We start from the raw sequence: 19,725 nt of genomic DNA on the forward strand, positions 1-19,725 counted from the left end.
CTGCCCTCTGTCCCATGATGCCAACACACCTGGTTCCACCACTTGCTTTATCTAATAAAATGTTTCTTCTTCCACTTTGCACACTCGCACAGGTTTAGACCTCTTCATAGCAGAAAGAGAAACACCTGGATTTATTTATCAGGTCGAGGCCTTCGATCCAGAAGACACCAGACGAAACATTCCCCTCAGTGTAAGTCCCCTTGTCAAACTAAGAGGCTCTTGTGCCCATGGGTTTTGGCCAGGAGCCTGACATCCTGAGCCTTGGCAGGGCAGGGAGGGTCAGGGCAGTGGCAGTTGGGGGAATATGCTGTCCACTCCAAATCACAGAATATGGGGATGGTTGGAATGGATAGGGGGCTCTGGAGACAATTACCCCAGCCTGGATTCAGGGCTTTGTGTGATCTCGGACAAGTTCTTAATCTCTCTGAGCTTCAGTTTCTTTGTGTGTAACACAAGGAAAATAATAGCACCTACCACAGACGGAGGATGGTGTGTATTAGACAATGCATTCAAAGCCACTTAGCAGTGCCTGACATGTCAAAACTGCTCTATATATTTTTAAAATCTAAGCTGTTAAAAATCTACCTATACTGTTTTAAAAGTAAACATAAAATGTATCCCCCAAAGCCAGGTATCAACATAACCGTTTTCAAGAGATAAAGCCAAGCTGCTTGGAACCAAATTAAAAAGAACACTTTTTTCTTAGAGTACCAGGAATTCTTGGGTGTGGGACAGGAGACTGGGCCTGGAGAGCTGCCTCACAGTTCAGTCTGAGACAGCTGAAGTCTCTCCTTTCTTTTTTCAGTTCCGTGCCTCAGTTCTTAACTCTGCCCACTAACGTGCCCTGTGTGTACACCGCAGCCCGGCAGCCCAAGTCGGAGAGAGAAAAAAAATAAATAAATAAACGGAGCTAATTCCACCTGACCAACCTCTGCACAGGCCACACTCCTGCCAACCTGGCCTTGCAGAGAAGAGCATCCTTGAAATATGGCTCTCAGGGAATTGGTGACACCCGGAAGCTGCTTCCACTGTTCTCCGCATGATTTGGAGCAGCTGCACCAGTTTTGCTCATAGGATGGAAGTGAGCCTTGGGAATACACGCCAGCCAGGCGTGGAGGCACACGTCTGTAATCCCAGAGGCCAAGGAGGCTGAGGCAGGAGGATCACAAGTTCAAAGCCAGCCTCGGCCACTTAGGAAGGCCCTAAGCAACTTAGCGAGACCCTGTTTTTAAATAAAAAATTTTTTTAAAGAAGGGGGGCATGGGAAGGGGCTCTGGGGTTAAGCACCCCTGAGTTCAATTTCTAGTACCAAAAAAAAAAAAAAAGTCTGTTGGGAACAAACTCCAGGACCCATATAATATAGTCCACAGGATCTGAAACAAAGCTGTTAAAAGATTATAAGACATAACTTAAAGTTAGGGGATAATCTGTTTTTATTAGATGATGCTTCTGTCCAAACAACAACAAAAAAGGCTCATCCATTAATTCACTCCCTTATTCAAGACTCATTCTTGTCAACATTTACATGGATAAGTGAATGAATGTGCAAACACTGAATGGGATCTCTACTCTGTGCTAAAAGTGATATTAGGTGCTTTAATGACATACTATGACAGTGAAATGCTAGTTATGTCAAGTAGAAATATGTTTGTCAACAAATAAGAGAAAACTTAACCATAATGGCAGGCCGCCCAGGGCTGGTACAACTGCTGCCATCAGGAGCCTGATGCTACTGCTCTTCCACCCAGAGCAATTTGTTGGCTTGGTCCTAATTTTCTCACCTCCTGATTACAAAATGACTGTTGCATCTCCAATCTTTACCTCTGAATTCCATGTAGGAAGAAGAAAGAAGGAAGTAAGAAAGGGTCAGGGTGAGGGGGTATGATCTAATGATAATAAATTAGGGAGACCTTAGTAGCGCTGTTTGTTCAGATTCTTCTTGGCCTCTGAGGATAATGCAGGATCCCTCTGGAATAAGGGTCTTGTAACCTACTTCAGGTAGGCCAGAGAATTCCTTTATGACCTTGCTTCAGAGGCAAGCAGAGAGAAGGTCCCAGTGACCTTCCTGCTTATACAGGGTGTTCAATTGCCAAGATGCTGTATTTGGGGGTATCGTGTTCTGAGACCTGACACATGCATATACCAAATGATTATAATTCAATGAAGTTTTTATAAGGTCTAACGGCAGGGAGGGGGCAGACAGAAGCAATCTCAGTTGTGAAGATAAGTATTTATTTTTAAATCTCCATTTTAATATATCTCCAAATAATGCAGGCAGCATAAAGTCCTGGCCCCTGTGGGAGCACCCCACAGGTAGGTTGTTACCTTTCCAGATGAGGGGAAGCGCACGGGTGGGAGGCAACTGCGGTGATATGGTGGTTTTAAAACGTGTGGCTGGCAAAAGGTTTCTGAGAGCAGCTGTGGGGCCTGGAGCTGGTGGTGTCACGGTGGCTCCTTCGGTGAGGTAGGGGTTGTCTGGAAAGAGGCCTCTAGTGTTTAGCACCTGAGCTGGAACTAACAGCTGCACACAAAGTTGACAGCCAGCCTGCAGGAACAGCGATGATCTGGAAGGAAACTTCTGAGACTGGAGAAAGGTAATAACAGTTCAGAAAGTAACACATTATGGCCTTTGTACTCAGACATTTTATTCTGGGCACTTGGGGGTACTAAATGACATAGTTTGCTCTCGGTAAAAGTTGAAAGGAGATGGGTTAATTTGCTATCGACCAAACCTGTGATTCTCAACCTTGGCCATAAATTGTTGCTGCCAGGAAACTTCAAACACACACAGATGTCTGGGTCTCCCCCCTCCCCCCTGAAAGTCTGATGTGATTGACCTGGGGTGTGGCCGAGCCCTTGGGAACATAAAGCCCCAGGTGACATAATGCATAGCAGAGTCACCAGGTCAGTGGGCCCTCTAACTCAATCAAATATGGCTAACAAAAAATGGGTTAGGAAAAAAAATTATTTATTGCATTGATTTATTGTGTATAGCAAGATAGCTGTCCCATAGGCAGAGAAGTCAGGCAGCAAAGTGATCCCTCCTTAGAGTGGCAAGAAAGTCAAAGGGTGAACAACATTTATACGGTTGTGAAGCGATATTCACAATGATGTTGCAACCTCTTCTGCACCTGCACCATTTTGCACATGGTCAAAAATGTGACTAAAATTGTTTTAGGTCCCCCACCTCCACCCCAGGCTTATCTTTTAATGTAGAAATGCACTGAAATAAGAGTTACTTCCAGTCAAGGGGTAGTGGTCAGATTTGCCTGTATCAGTTTTGTGTTTTCTTGTTATTTATCTTGAGCAATGCATGCAGTTGGGGGAGGTCTTTTTACTATCATAATCATAAAGCACATGGTGCTTTTCTGACACCAGTTTATCCTGTTCACAAGGACTGAGAACCTCTACTTTAAGACACTGTCTCCCAGATTTTCAGAGTCCCTGTTTTGGGGTTTTGGATTCTGTGGGTCTGGGTTGACTCTGGGAATTTGCATAGTTGCCAAACACCCCTGGAGTCTCCTCTGATCAGAAAGGCTGGAAAGCTGGTTTATGAATATTTCTCAGAGTGTGTTCGGGCATGCAAATCTATTTGGGCTGCTTTTTAAAATGCAGATTCCTGGACCCTGCAGGAGAACTTTAGAATGCAAACTTCCCCTGGGGATTCTGATGTATACTACCCGGTTTAGGACCACTGACCTGAGCGAGCAAGAACAGGCTTTAATAAAACACCAAAGCATGTGCCTGAAGCATCTAAGGCTTAGTTCGAGCCTGTCATCTTGCCTGGTGGCCTCCACGGGTCCCTTTGCTAGTGGCAGCATATAAGGAATGAAGGATAAATTTTAAAAACAGCTCTTGGATACATCCTGAAGCCCCCAACTCCTTTAAAATGATCAATCTTAACAACCCTTATCCAGCTTAATGAAGTGAAATTGTGTCATAGATAATGTGGGAAACAGGGGTGTGTCCAAAAACCACTGGTATCTGCTCCCTTCTTTTAAAAGAAATTTGAAAAGCGTGTATGCTATTCACCAGGGACCAGCGCTGTTCCCCTGAGCTAGGATGTGAACCAGAAATGAGGGCTGCATAGGGACTTTTAAGTGTTCTAGTAGGTATATTAAAAGTACAAGAAAATGGGTGACATTAATTATAATATAGTTTATTTAACTCAATATAAAATGATTAATGAGATATTTTGCGTTCTTTTTCCATAGCGTCTTACAGCCTGCTATGCATTTTGCATTTAACAGCTCATCTCCATTCACAGTGGCCACATTTCAAATGCTCAGTGGTCACATGTTCGTGAGGCTAGTAGCTTGTACAGGACACACAGGCTTAGACCTGTCATTTGTTGCCCCCTCTCTGTGGGGTCATGAGAATGCAGGTAGCACAGGGCTCAGAGGTATGCAGCAAAATATAGAGAAGGATGAGATGCATGTGAATAATCGTATTTCCTGGCATTTCTTCTTGGGGTGCCCAGCCCAACTCCTTCTCCACCTCCTGAAGGAGGCTCCTTGAGGCTGGCCCCCTCCCACTGGACTCTCACACACACACCCCCACCCCTTTCCTTGGAAATGGCCCCGTGACTGCCTGCGTGACTGCGCAGAACCTCCTTGGAGACTCTGAGGACGTTAATCGGTTTCGCAGCTGGAGGCAAAGTGATCTAGTGCAGCAGTCCCTCCATTAAGGGGCTTTCTCCTGGCCCTTCCATTAAGGAAGGACTTTTGCATAAAATGAAGTGTGCTTTGTCTTCACCAAGGCAGACAAAGGATTAAATTAAAAGAGCAATAACCTTGCTATTAGCTGGGTACTGGGAGGGCCACAGCGGAAGTTATTCTCCACTTCCATCTTGCTCCAGGCTCTGAGAAGTGACAGCCAGTTTTGCCTTTTGGTCTTCCTGGGATCCTCACACGCTGAACCCAGCCCCGTCGAGGTCCTGGCTGGATAGGACTGTTTTTGTCCGTGGAACAGCCTCCATATATCTGGATAAGGAAGGAACCTGGGGCTTTTGCCTGGGCCAGGTAACTGCAAGGTCTCCTGACCCCACTCCTACTCACTCCGTTTTCACCTGTTCTGGCAGTTCTGCCATGGGTGTCCCACCCCTTTCTTTCTTGAGTGACAGCACCCCCACCACACACACCCACACACCACACTCATTCAGCTCCCAGGCGTCTGCCTGCAAAGTCTAGAGTCACAACCAGGAGTCTTAGCAAAAGACATTCTACACCAGGTTCTTGTCAAATGCTCATAAAAGGAAAAAGCAGTGGTATTAGACAATTCCCACTCCAAAAACATGGCCACTGCGGGTTGCGCCTACTTTGAAGGGACCCTCTCAGATGCATTCACTGTCCTTAACATCAGGGGAGCCTGCAGGTAGCACAGGACCCAGCAGCCTAAGGCAAAGGAGTGACAGAATGTGAGGGGCGAGGGCCTGTAGATTTGTCAGTAAAGGATCACATATTAAAATCATTTTCCTCTGGCCACAGGGTCTCTTAAAAACATTCCTTAAAAACAAGTACATCTTTACAACCCACCAAGCTCACCCTTAGAACAACACAACGCAGGCAGGAGCCCGGCCAAGGGCTGGCAGCGGGGAGTTTTTTAATGGTTGTTTTTCTTCCTCCAAGGCTTCCTTCCCTCTCTCCTCCCCCACCTGCCACCTCTGAGCAGGGATGGGGATAGAATAGGAGAAAAGAAAGAGAGCAATTGAGGATTTTACAAAAATATTCAGCTTAAACTGAGAAATGTACCAGGATTGTGGCTTCATGTTTGTAATTTGCCACAGGCCAGCTGCAAGATTAAGCCAGGTGCTGTTGACCCTCTGGGGTGTGTTTGGGGCCATGCACTCAACAGTTTGCAGTCATTGGTACTCCCTGGACTTGGGAAAAGTGAAGGTCCTTCCTTCCCACTGGAATCTTGGCCTAAGGTGGCCTGTAAATAGATAGCTCTGTTCTCTGGAAGACAGGAGGCTGAATTCTCATTTGTTTGCACTACTGCCCCGCAAAGCAACGGATGGCTTGTAAGCCAGGCACAGGTTGAATCACTGGCTTGTGACTCCAACTGTAGTCAGGGAGCCTGGAGGTGGCCTGCCCCCTGGGGAGCTGACATTTCAGGAAACTGCGCCCACTCCCTCTCACCTTCCTCTCTCCCTATACCAAAGGCATGGTGAAGAGAGAATAGGGAAGGAAGGACGGGCTCTCTGTCTTCTAAACAGAAGCTTTTGTGTCCGAGAGCAATCCATAGCTGCAGAGGGATGGCAAATAAAGGAACCTGGGAGGTGGGAAAGGAATAGTCCCAGCGGGGAGACCAGAGAGCCAGTCTGACAAGCATTTGTTAACTGAATTGATCTGATTACTCAGGACTTTTCTTAGCCAGTACCGGGGCAGAGAGGGGCTGCGTTGGCTTTTCATTCTATTTAATTTCTGTTTTCCAAGAATGAATATCAAGGGAGCAACTTTGATTAAACAAGCCTTTAAAAAGGGGGAGAGAATGCCAGGTTTTACAGAGAGCCTTACCGAGTTCCTGGCAAATGGCCACATGACACAATATTTTTAGTCTATGGATATTATCTCCTTTCTAAGTACAAAAGTGCTATTCCCACGAACAAAGCGTGAAGGTTCAGGGAGAAAAGAAATTAGCCTGGCACTAATACAAAAAAGGAAAAAAAAAATATCAAGATTCCGAGAAATCAGCCTCTTAACAGAAATTAAGAAGAATATTCTCTTGGTTCTCCATACCCTTTCTATCAGTTGCTGTTTCTTTTCTGCTTTCTCTCTTTCCTTTCCACATAAGTTGTTGAAATTGTAGGCCAAGCTGGGAAAGATTTCATAGCCAAATCTAGCATTACCACATAAGAACAGATTTTTACATAGTGTTTGGCAGGATGGTTTTTCATTGTTATTTTAAGAGTTTCTAAGGTGTCCTGTAGAAGAAAACCCCAATATTGAACACTTAGTAAATACTTATTAAGCATCTGTTATGTGCCAGCCACCATCCTATGCAGGGAATATAGCTATGAATCCAATGAAGCCCTTTCACTCAGGGCCTCCTTTTTTTGCAATCTGGGGATCAAATATAGGGGCCTCTCAAGGGCTCTACCACTAAGCTACATCCCCAACCCAGGATTTTAACCTTCTAATGAGTGTTAACAGAAAATAACTCTGCTTTAAGGAAATAAGAAAATAATTTATTCTGAGTCATATAGGAGTGACCTTGGATCAGGAACACTGATTCAACCTAGCCAGAATGATATGGTTCTTCTGCAGAAGAAGTTACTCAATTTATAATCACAAAAGAAAGTAGGTGGGATCATCAAGGGACTACAAAGAGGCAGGGAGATCTTTCATAAGATTCAGATGTCCTCTTTAAGGAGGAGGGAAAATCTTTTACAGGATTTGGATGTTATGGCATTCTTGGCTTTAGGGTTGGTGGAGGCCAGGAGTTTTATCAAGTAGTCACGAGAATGCTAACTCAGATATAGAGGTTGATAGTGAATGGCTATTAAAAGGGACTAAAGGCTGAATGTGGTGGCACATGCCTGGAATCCCACTGACTTAGGAAACTGAGGCAGGAGGATAGCAAGTTTGAGGCCAGCCTCAGGAACGTAGCGAGACCCAAGCAACTTAGTGAAAACCTGTCTCAATAGAAAAAAAATGAAAAGGGGCTGAGGATTTGGTTTAGGGGATAAACACCTCAGGTTCAATCCCCACTACCCCCCCCCCCAAAAAAAAAAAAAGGGACTAAAGGTAACCCAAGATAACTTTGGCCTTTGGCTCTTGGTCTGCAACATTCTGTCTCTCCAGTCATGAAGTCCTGGTGCACCGAGGTCAGTCTTCAGGCTCTTCAGTGCAGAGGCAGCTTCTGCAGAGAACTTCACCTCACCTGGGACAGCTGTAGTTAATGTTTGCTGTGGGTACCACTTGCCAAGCACTGTTCTAGCAGTTTACCTGGGGCAGGCTCTAGGACATTACTCTTAACACAAACCCACAGAGCTGTAAAACGGTGGAACCAGGATTCAATCCAGGAAGTCTGGCTCCAGCATCACTGAATTTACCTTACTACTGTCACCGCTGTTTACCGTGAAGAGTCCTTGCTTCCCCAAATGCTGAAGTATCACACTAGAGAATCACCTGGAGGCAAGTGTAGAGTGGAAAGGGAAAGGCTTTATTATAGGACAGCAGAACAGACATCCCCCTGGAGGAAGAAGGGGACCCGAAAGGCGAAATCCTTAGAAAGGGGAGGTCTTCCCTTTTTTATATCTAAGGTTTTCTTTTGTCCTCCCACATTCCTGTCCTTTATTTCCCACTATCCTACACGTGGTGGGGATGCAGGTGGGAGGGCCAAAAGGTGGGAAACAGGAGGACTGATGGGGCTGGGAGGAGAGCTCTGGGCAGGAAGGGCCTAGGGTGGATTGATTAGCATCTCCCAGTCTTGCTGGGAGCTACTTCATTAAGAGTTCTTTAGGACAGTCCAGGGGGCCTTGGGGACATTAACATTTCAATTTCCCCAGTTGTTGTTCTGGATTTCCCAGGCTCAGATCAGACTCCACTTTCCAATATGGTCTCTATTTTCTTTATTGGACTCAGTATCTGACCCCATTTACCTAACTACACTAACTGCCTGTCTTTAAATCTGGCTTCACTGCCCCAATTTGTGACCCTTACTTCAGATGACTCTGAGACCTTTTCCTCTATTCCCATCATATCCTATATTTATCTATCTTGGAGTCTCTCTCCCACATCTATTATATTCCCTCAGTTGACCATAAAGGCCTGTCTGTCATCTCTGTATCCCAAGACCGTTCACTGCTGGCACCAACTCATCTTTTAGAGCATGTGAAATATATGTGAAAAGACATCTGATTCAGGTGCATATGGTAAATGGTACCCCTATAGTAAATGGCCTCTAAAACTTTGTCCTTCAATCGCAATGAACTGGAGCCTCTAATTTGTGAATATGTGAGGATTCTCTGTAGAGAAGGCTCAGCTCAAAGACACAGAACTGTTCTGCATGTGGACAGCTGCAGACCCAGGAATAGCCGCCCAGAGAGAGAACTGGGCAGTTGGTGGGGACCTTGGGCTGCAACAGAGGGCAGCCAAGGGGTTTATATTATCTGAGAGTTTGGGGGAAATGAATTTTCCTTGGTATTGCCCAAATGTTTCCTCATAAAAACAGGCAGGAAACATCTAAATGACCAGCTAGAAAGTCTTAGTAAAATAAACCCTTATAGGACATTTCTATGCCATCATTAAGTTATAAAATAAGTCTCAGGCATAGGAGGAGATGCTTGATACATCAATGCAAAGAGAAAGATATTGCCATTTTGATTAGAACATCACCTCAAGATTTTGGAGTGACTATGTTTGCACAGAAAAGAATGAAAGATTATTCATCAAAATGCTGAGATTTTATAAATGACTTATATTTAGTCTTTTAGATACTTTTCCATCTTTCCCAATCTTTGTATTAAAAAGTATCTTCATTATAACTAGAAAGAGATTATGAAATAATAAACAGAAAGTAAATACTTTTAAAAGATGGTTTAAAAGCCTTATACCGGCCCCAAAGGAGACTTTTAATCTATTTTCTGTGTTCTCTCTTCTCATACTGGGAGCTTAGCAGCAATCACACAGAAAATCGTTGGGTTGGAAACCTTGGCCAGTATTTCCTTTGATTCTAGACTTCAGGGGCTATGGCTCTGGTTACAAAACCTCCACTGATTATCTGTTCCAGAGATCTAAGGCCTTGAGGATAGATCATTCCTCATCCTAGCAGGAATTAATGAACCTTTCTAACCCTAAAGCCCTTTGGAACAAATGGATATAAACATGTAAGTCTCAAATGTTGCTGCAGCCCTTTATATTTTATAGTGCACAACCTCATTTAATTGGTGGTATCATCCTTGAGTTACAGCAAGGAAGGGACTTGTCCCAGAATTTGCACCCAGCTCTTCTGGTCCAGCCCTTTCCCTCTTTCCTTGACTCCACTGTCTGGGCAAGGAAGCAATCTCGATGAGCACCCAAGGGTAGCACAGCCATGGTCCTCCTGTGGGATTTGGGATTGCCCTTGTGCACATGAGCTCATGTGTTTCCATCAGACCAAAGGGTTCTGAGCAGGGAATTATCAGGAGAGCTGCCTGGACTCTGGGGGCCATGGTTGACAAAGGTTCTCACTACCTACAGATGTGACAAGGACTTCACCAGAATGAAGTCACAAGGCCACCAGAATGAGATTTAAAAATAGTTCTTTTATAGCCCCAACCTGGGCTCCAATCTGGGTTCTAAGCACTGCTCAATTTCTTTCTCAGGTCTCACTCGTCTTTTCCCTGTCTCCGTCATCATTTCAACGACTGCTGCTTGTGTATATTTTTGTACCCTTTTATACCACAAAGTCTTTTAGGAGAGGTCTTATTTATTTTGGCATAGTCCTGTTATTTAATGGATGGTAGGTATTCTTAGACAGTGTTGGTTAAAGACAGAATCAAAGCCAGGCATTGTCTGGAAGCAGAAGTGAGAATATAATCATGGGGATAAGGGGACTGGACTCAGCAAAGCCTGCCAAGCCAGGGCCCTTTGTATCCTTGCAGGTTCCAATGACCAGCCTCTCAGGGTGTGGTCAGTTAGAGCCAGAGGCTCAGGCCAGCAAATCTGGACGCCCTTATGTTCAGCAGTCAAGTCTGAGAACTGCCCATTTGGGCTCATCCTGACTCATCAAAAGTGTTCCAAGGGCCAAGAATATAAAATGGGAACCAAACAAACCCATCCGAAGAAAGGTGTACCCATGTGCTGGTTTAATTCTACTTTCCCCCTCATTTTTTAGTATTTCCTGATTTCTTCCTCAAATAACTTTGGAATGTCTGCTAACGGCACCATCTTCTCCACGACGGAGTTGGACTTCGAAGCAGGACACAACAGGTAGCACGCCAATGACCTTCCTTCAAGTGTGGTTTAGCTGAGGGGCAAAGAAAAAGTGAGGAAGCAGCCATGTGCTACCTAAAGGCAGCCTGGACCCTGAGCAGGCTGCTGCTTCACTGTGAGTTCCGTGGACATTGAACCCAAGGAAGAGCAGATGAGGAGATTGCCTGGAAGGTGTCTTGCCTGTCCAGAACCATCCTTTCCAGACAGGAAGAATGACGGTATGGGCGCCCACACATCAGGGGGATGCTCAGAATCCAGTGTCATTTGAGAGGCAGCTGTCCAGGAAGGGACTGGAGAGCAGGAGGACCACAGGATGGGAGGAGCAGGCTCAGAGGAGAGGCTGGGCTTTAGAATGATAACCATGGCCTTGGGTGAGCCAGGTAAGGCTCCTGGCCTTGCACCTATCGTGAGAGCTAAGGTATTACTTATGCCATGGGGGCCTGGTTCCTCTCAAGCAGGATAGACACTTGGCAGGGACAGTGAGAGGAACCAGGAGACTGAGGGCCCAGCTTGGCTGGCTTGAGCAGATGTCCATCCTAGAGGTGGTGGCTGTGAAGAACAACCACAGAAGGAGAAATGGGGGAGTGGGCTTTCAGAGCCGGGTAGAGAAGGCCAGCATAGCAGGTCTAATGGCTGCAAGGGCATAAGGAGGGGGTGGCCAGAAAGGGGACAGATTCTTGCCTCACTCCTCCCATTCCATTCTCTTCCACCCCTCTTTGTTATAATGTCAGAAAAGCTTGCCTCTCTTACTTGCACGGTTTCCCCCACAGCTGCCACCTCATTGTGGAAGTGAGGGATAGCGGAGGCCTCAAAGCCTCCACGATGCTCCGGCTGACCATAGTGAACATCAATGATGAGATCCCTCGCTTTACCAGGTAGGCCTGAGGGTATGCAGGGCTCTCTGGGCAACAGGCACTGACTTTCAAGCCTCCTTGGACATATTTATCACAAGACAGGGAGATGCCCTTTGCTCTGGCCTCAAGGAGAGACAAGAGGCACAAGATCTTCAGTGTCTTTTATCTGGGCATCTGGACTTCCATTCTCCACCGTGGCTCCCTGTGCCTTCAGTATCCCACACTCACACGTACCGTGGGACTGTGGACATGATAGGGAGAGGATTAGGGGCTGGATGCAATGACTAGTTTGTGGCTTGTCACTGTGCACATGTAGAAGATCAATATAAGGCAGATAACTTATACAATAAGTGTTTCATGTTAATAATGGCAGAATCCTGGAGCATATATCATCAGTCAGGACTCCATAAAGCCTACTCTTAGAGTGTGTCCTCGGTGCCTAAGGCACTCAAAGTTTCTTCCTGCCCTGGTGAATCCAGAAAGACTTCTGGCTGTGTCCACAGGCAAGGTGGGGCAAGTAGGCACTTCCAACAGGGCAGCCTGTGGCAGTGGGTCTGGTACCATTCCAGGCCCAGAGCTGGAAGCCTAGCCTGTGGCAGTTGGGGATGCAGGAGGGGAAGATGGGGCTTGGAGTCTGGCTTTTTAATTATAGAGAGTCTGCCTGCCCCAGTACCGGAGATGGGCACAGAAGCAATCTATAAGGAAAATGGAAAAATCACCTGCCTGCATATTAACTGCATGAATGGCTGAGAATAATTCAGCACAGGATACTCTACCAACAAAAAGTGATTAGGATACACGTAGTATTTGTCAATTTCAAATAAAATTAAATAAAAGTATATTTTTAAAAGCCAGGTAGAGTGCTTACAAAAATATTCTAAGATTGGGAGGTATTGAGATTACTACATTCCCAGGCTAAGCCAGTGCCACTTTGTAAACACACCACAATTGTGAACCTTCTGGATATGAACCACAGTCCACAGCCCAGTGTCTGGGGGTCAACATGGAGGTGACAGCAGCAGACAATACTGCTTCCCACATAATGCTTCTCATCGGTGCCTGTTGCTGGGTCAGGCTCAGGAAAGCACACTGCATTTCTTTCCACTGATGGGTTGTTCCAGATGCACACACCAAGTCAGTGCTTAAGTAGCTGTGACATCCCAGCTGGGCCTCAGGCTAAGATACTGGCCAACATAGTTCTGTGGATTCCTCAGTAACCCCAGGAGGAAGGTGAAGGCTGTGGAGCTAGAACCACTGCATTCTCTTTTGTTGTTATTACGGAGGATTGAACTCAGGAACACTCGACCACTGAGCCAAATCCCCAGCCCTATTTTTTCTTTTATTTAGATACAGGGTCTCACTGAGTTGCTCAACATCTTGCTTTTGCTGAGGCTGGCTTTCAACTCATGATCCTCCTGTTTCAGCCTCCCAAGCCGCTGGGATTACAACAGATGTGTGCCACTGTGCCTGGCGTCATTGCATTCTTTGGTGCCATCCCCAGGTGTCGAGTCTATGAGATGGAGAAGCAGATTAATAGGATTTCAAAAGGGAAAATAAGTTCTCCTCAGGGGCAGAGTTTGTAAATCATCTGATTTGTACTTTGTCTTCTAAAATGCAGCAATTGGCCTTAGCAGGGAGAAAAACTGACCTTGGCTGGTTTGCCACCCCCCCCCACCCCAACCCCCGAGGTCAACCTGAATCTCCATGGTTCTTGTATGTGGTTTGAGAGATGAACCTATTAGGTTCCATCCCTGGGTGGAGACTATTATTAGCTGTGGGATTCTGTAATTTTCTTTAATTAGTCCCCTTTATTTCAGTGGTCAGTGGAGGGTGAGTCTCTAGGAGCCTGCCCTCCAAAAAAAGGGTATGGGCCAGATCACTGCCCAGCTCTGCCCAGGATGTTCAATTATAAGCTACTTCATCTTTAAGCCATCCACATGTTAAAGGATCTGCGTGGTGTTGGACTAAGTGCTGACCTAGGGGCTTAGAGGATTCCCTTGGACTTCTGATTTTTCTGTCCTCCCAAACTATAGCTAGCACTGACCATAAATCATTTAATTCAGGATTAATAAAGCTAAATCTTCCAACTGACTCAAGTACATTGAGTTTGAATGTGACACAGAGACATAAAACGTAGAAACGGCCCTTCTACCTTCCCTATTTGTTAAGCGCCTGCAATTTATTAATTGCATCGAAAGCAAGTGCTGTTTCTGTTGTTGAAAATGTCTCACCGTTTCATCCCTGTGTAGTGACAAATGTCTAAATGCTTTGTGGACTCATGATGTGTACTCCAGAAGCCTGTCATTATTAAAGTTGAGAGCTTTATTATAAAAGTACCTGACGTATTTACTCTTTACAGGTGCTCAGTGCTTGCTATTTTTGCAGAGTGCTTTATTTTAGGTATCAGCAGGTAGGTCTCCCTTGCCTTACCCCTGCTCCCAACCCCCAAACACATTTCTTTCATATTTACTCTGGGTCTTCTTTTACCCGGTGCCTGGCCATGCCATGAACACTTCAAGCACTTAATGAGTACTGATTCATAGGGATGAAGCCATCCTGTGTCACCCAGAATTCCCACCCTTTCCTGTCACTGTGACCACAGGTACCTGCCTACCCCTTGCCCAGGCTCTAGTGATCAGGGGTTATGGGGAAGAGGGTATGAGAATGTAATTGGTACCAGAGCTTTACCAGTCCGCTTTGTATAGATCTGAACCTTCCCAGGCCTTGATGTTGAATGATATTTTGAATGGAGCTGGATCTTGGATCCCAAATCAAATAGATCAAAGATTTTTGTCTTCTTTCAAACTGACGATCAGGGCAGCCGAGGAGAGGCCGTTTGACCTGAGGAACCATCATTTGTAGCCTAACCAGCCCCTTCACGGGGCCTGCTCTCCCAGCATGAACCAGAGGAACCTTCCGAGTGGGATTTAACAGTGTGCCACCGGCATTCAGAGCCAGATACCTCTTTAAGGCAGGCCTGTCCTGTGTACTGTAGAATGTTTCGCAGAATCTGGCTCTTACCCTTTAGCTATCCAGAGTAGCTCCCTCCCCAAGTTGTGACAACCCCAAATGAGTCCAGATAGAACCCCCGTCACCAAGTGAGAACCACTGCCTAAAGGAAGGGCAGAGGGTGGGGGAAGGGAGTTTTCCTCCAAGGTGTCTTCTCTATGTCCTGGGACAGGCGAAGACCCTGTGGTGATCAGCTCTGGCAACACCTAATAATAGAGGTCCTTCTCAAACTGTGAAGTGCATGCCTATCCCCTGGACATTCTGTGAACATTCCAATAGTCCTTCAGCAGTCTGGGGTGGCTGAGCCTGGACTCTGCATCCTAATGAAGTCCCTGTTGGCCCTGGCTCTACTGGTCCTAGGAGTGGCCTGGGAAGCAGGGTGAGTCTAGGTGTCAAGGAGTCTTAGTGATCCCTTTGTGAGAAATTAACAGAACTACTCAGTGACAAAAGAAGGAGCATCCCAGGGGGAAAACAGTGTTGTCACTGAATGGACAGAGGGCTCAGTTGGCCACAGGAGATAGGGTGACTCTCTGTCCTCTGATTTTGGTTCCTGCCCCCACCCCAGCTTCCTCAGCCTTACCCACTTTGCCTATTTTTGGACCCATCTGTGGTCTGTGTCACAGATGTCCCTGAGAAGGGATGTGTGGCAGGTAAGTGAGAAGACTAATTAATGGGTCTGCTCAGGGGACACCGGGCAGGGAAACCCAGACCATGGATGATGGGGTGCACCCACAGGAGGCTCCCTCACTGAGGAGGGTGGGGACCCAGGACCCAGGGAGGCCCCTGGTGGGGAAGGACTGTGTGAGTGCCTGGGTTGGCCTTGCTCTGCCTGCCCCTGTTCCCCTTGTGACTCCTTCCTCTGGCTCTACCTCCTTGATGGGAATGGTGAGGTGGGTCTGCAGAAACATTCTGACTCCGACATGAATGCAGTCACTTAGATCTGAGGTAAAGAAGAGCCCAGGTGGCAACACGCCAACACGGGAAACTGGGAAATCAGAGGTGACCCTTTGCCCCACTGAAATGTTTTTCCCTCTGTAAGGGAACTTTCTGCAGTTGTTTTAAACAACAAGCCCCCTTGGTGCCTTCAAAACTACTCAGTTTGCCTCAATTATATAGTTAAAACTTCCAACCTGTGTTTCTTTCTTTTTTTAAAAAATATTTTTATTTGTTGATGGACCTTATTTATTTATTTAATTGCTTATATGTGGTGCTGAGAATCGAACCCAGTGCCTCACACACGCTAGGCAAGCGCTCCACCACTGAGCCACACCCCCAGCCCCAACCTATGTTTCTTATTGCCGGCCCTTTACGATGGCATTGGAGGTCTGAGGAAGACGGGTTAGTTGGCGATTTGGGGTTATCTTTTAAGAAGTGACCGTTGGAGAACAGTGCTCTGAACTTATATCCTGCCAGGGGGACTTACTTTTCAGTTCAGAGATTTGACCTCACGATTAATGCAACTTGGAAAGAAGTGTAAATTCTACATCCTCAGCACCCCCCCACCCCCCCAAAAAAAAAAGAAAGAAAGAAAAGAAAAAAAAAAGACAAGGAAGAAAAAAGTGAGCAAAGGTGCTAGAACAGAAGCCTTACAATTTTCCAGCTTCTGGTGGCCTCCACAGGGTGGGAGTCAGACACAAGGAAGGAAACCAGCAGTACTAGATGTTGTGTTCAGATGGATTTTTAAAAGAATTTCAGGCAAATTCTGCACAAAAATTGGGAGGGGGATGGGGTTGTGGCTCAGCGGTAGAGCGCTTGCCTAGCACGGGCGGGACCCGGGTTCAATCCTCAGCACCACATAAAAATAAAGGCATTGTGTTGTGTCCATCTACACCTAAAATATAAATATAAAAAAAATTGGGAGGAGAGAAGATGGTGAAGATGGCTGGATGGGCTGAGTGTCTCTATTTTAAAAGATGTTAATGCCACGGGCTGATCTGAAATGGCATCAGGCAGGCATGTGTCGAGTCAGAGACTGTGGCCTGTGTAAATTGTTGCAATAACAGTGTGGCGCTTTCTTTGCATCCTCAGGGATGTGATCTTTGGAAATACAAAAGCCAGTCACTGGCTCCTTGCAGTGCTGTGTTCTCTCTCCAAGCGCTTGGATGCAACTTCGACAGCGTGGTGCTATATTTAGCATGAACCAAAATACCCACCACCCGGACAGCACCCTCCCATGCCCTGCAGATCAGCTGTGTCTGCTGTATTTCTGTTCTAGCCCAACAAGAGTGTACTCGATTCCGGAGGAACTGAGTGTAGGAACCATCGTGGCCAATATCACAGCTGAGGATCCTGATGACGAAGGCTCTTCTGGCCACCTTCTCTACAGCATGACTACTGTTGGCAACTACTTTGTGATAAACCAGTGTGAGTCACAAACAACTGTCCCTAAGGGCATCCTCTAATTCCGTCCTCTGGATGGTCTTACAATATTTTCTCTGTCTTCTGGCCTGGGGCATGCCTTTTTGTCTAGTGTCCTCCTTAGTGACCAAGGAATAAAGGTCTTAAAAGCAGCTGACACAGGAGTTGTGGAAACCAAATAGGACCCAGTGGTGACAGCTACATCATCCTTTGCCTTTGTAGGGGTGAGGAGATTTCTTTTCTCACCCATCAGTAGATTCATGATTGATACCCATATAATCTGTCTATACCTACACAAGGCAGATTAACAAGGAAAAAAGGCATACACATTTATTTAATGTGAGTTTAGTATAATTCAGGAACTTTCAGAAACGAAGACTCAAAGATACGGGGAAAACTGTATTTGTGTGCAAAGTTTGATGAAGAAGCAAATAGTTGTGAGTTAGGGCAAGAGGGCAAAGGTGTGGATCTAATGACAATAAGCCAGAGGGGTCTGAGCAAGGCTTGGGTTCAGAGCCTTCTTGACCTTTCTGTGTCTTCCAGTATAAGGGTGCTTCTTTTCTCTGGGCACGGGTAGAGTATCTGGAATGAAGTTCTTATGACTGCTTTTTTTTGTTTGTTTGTACCCAGGATTGAACCCAGGGGTGCTTAACTACTGAGCCACATGCCCAGCCCTTTTTTATATTTTACTTAAGTTACTTAAGACCTTGTTAAATTGCTGAGGCTACTTTCAACTCACAATCCTCCTGCCTCAGCCTCCCGAGCTGCTAGGATTACAGGCGTGCACCACCATACCCAGCTCTTATGACCACTTCTGAGGATAGTCAGAAAACTCTCTTATGGCCTACTTCAGGGGGAAGGTAGGAGGGGGTTAGAGAGGCCTTCTGACTCCTGGTGTTTTCTCAGATGCCAAAGAGCTGTATTGTGGGGTAGTGTGCACCAAGCCCCATCAGATTGACGAAGGTGGATATGTGAGGATACATGAGTTACCTACCCTGAGGTACCCCGAAGTCTTTGGAGGAGTGAATCTGTACAGTGTTGAAATAGGATGAAATCAAATATGTAATTTTGGGGCTGGGGTTATGATTCAGTGGCAGAGCATTTGCCTAGCATGTGTGAGGCACTGGGTTCGATCCTCAGCACCACATATAAATACATAAAAAATAAAGGTACATCAACAGCTAAAAAATATTTTAAAAAATATGTGTAATTTCAAAAATCTCTATAACTACAGTGTTAAAAAGTAAAAAGAAGCAAGTGAAGTTAATTTTAAATATGGCATTTTTATTTAATTCAGTAGATCCACAATATTATCATTTCAACATGTAATCAATATTGAGAAGATATTAATGAGCTATTTTAGATAATTTTCTTTGGTACCAATTCTTGAAAGCTTGTTGTATACTTCAAGCACATCTCAGTGAGGACTAGCCCTACGTCAAGTGGTAAATAGCTACACGTAGTTAGTGGTAATATATTGAATAGTGTCTCTCTTGATCATCTGCTGGACTGCTGGGAGTTATTTTCCAATCTTAGTTTCTTAGTGCAGAGAAAGAGAGTTTCTCCTTTCTGTAAATGCCACCTTCACTGGAGACTTCATATATATTAGGCATTATGCTGAGTGCTCTATATGCATTCCACCCCAAATACTCAACACAACCCAATAAAGTTTCATAATTCACATTTTACAGAAGGAGAAACTGAGGCTTAGGGAGAGGTCTGCACAGGTAAAGTGACTTGTCCAAGGTCTTACTGCTCATAGGTCATGAAGCAGAATACCAGTCCAAGCCAGCTGACCCCAGAGCCTGACCTCTGAGTCACTAGTGGATTATACCACCTCCATAAATCCAGAGCACATTTCCCCAAAGTATTTCACTTGACATAATGATTTATGGAGACGCGCCTTGAACAATCCCAGAAAAACAATGCATTGTTGACCCCATAAGCTTTAGGGCAAGGTACACCTATTCCCAGGGTGGGCAGGCAAAGGTAATCCCTGGGCTGAACCGCCCTGGAATTGAGGACCTCACTCAGCTAACAGTATGAGGAAGGACAATCATGGTCAAGAATTCTGTTCTCCCTGGCGTGGTGGCGCACATCTGTCATCCCAGCATCTAGGGAGGCTGGGGCAGAAGGATTGCAAATTCAAAGCCAGCTTCAGCAACTTAGCAAGGTGCTAAGCAACTCAAAGAGACCCTGTTTCTAAATAAAATATAAAAAGGGTTATGGATGTGTCTCAGTGGTTAAGTGTCCCTGGGTTCAATCCCTGGAACTCCTCCCCCCAAAAGAATTCTGTTCTAAAAAGTATTGCAAAATTGAACTTTTAACCAGCATACATTTGGGGGTTTGTTTTGTTTTTGTATTGCTAGTAATTTAAATAAATCAAACCAAGTACTCTAGTTGCAAGTAACAGAAACTAAGGCAAACTAAACTAAGCATGAGAAAAGAAAAACGGTAGGGAAGTCAATGGAAAGGATACTGGGAGCCAGGATATGGTGGTGTGCGCTTGTAATCCCAGTGACTCAGGCAACTGAGGCCGGAGGATGGCAAGTTTGAGAGCAACCTCAGAAACTTGGTGAGACCCTCAG

At 45.6% G+C, this 19,725-nt stretch overlaps 1 protein-coding gene across 1 annotated transcript in view; it reads left to right on the top strand.

Annotated features, from left to right (window-relative positions):
- Positions 1–19,725, top strand: part of Cdhr3 (cadherin related family member 3) — a 63,730-nt gene that overhangs the window by 18,468 nt on the left and 25,537 nt on the right. Inside the window, 4 exon segments of the mRNA XM_046464170.2 lie at positions 93–190; positions 10,819–10,913; positions 11,687–11,791; positions 16,995–17,143. Coding sequence (XP_046320126.1) covers positions 93–190; positions 10,819–10,913; positions 11,687–11,791; positions 16,995–17,143 — 447 coding nt within the window.

The sequence above is a fragment of the Marmota monax genome, unplaced genomic scaffold (genome assembly GCF_021218885.2).
Source record: "Marmota monax isolate L192 unplaced genomic scaffold, Marmota_monax_Labrador192_F-V1.1 WCK01_AAM20220418_F8-fsc00065, whole genome shotgun sequence".
NCBI classification, from domain to species: domain Eukaryota; kingdom Metazoa; phylum Chordata; class Mammalia; order Rodentia; family Sciuridae; genus Marmota; species Marmota monax.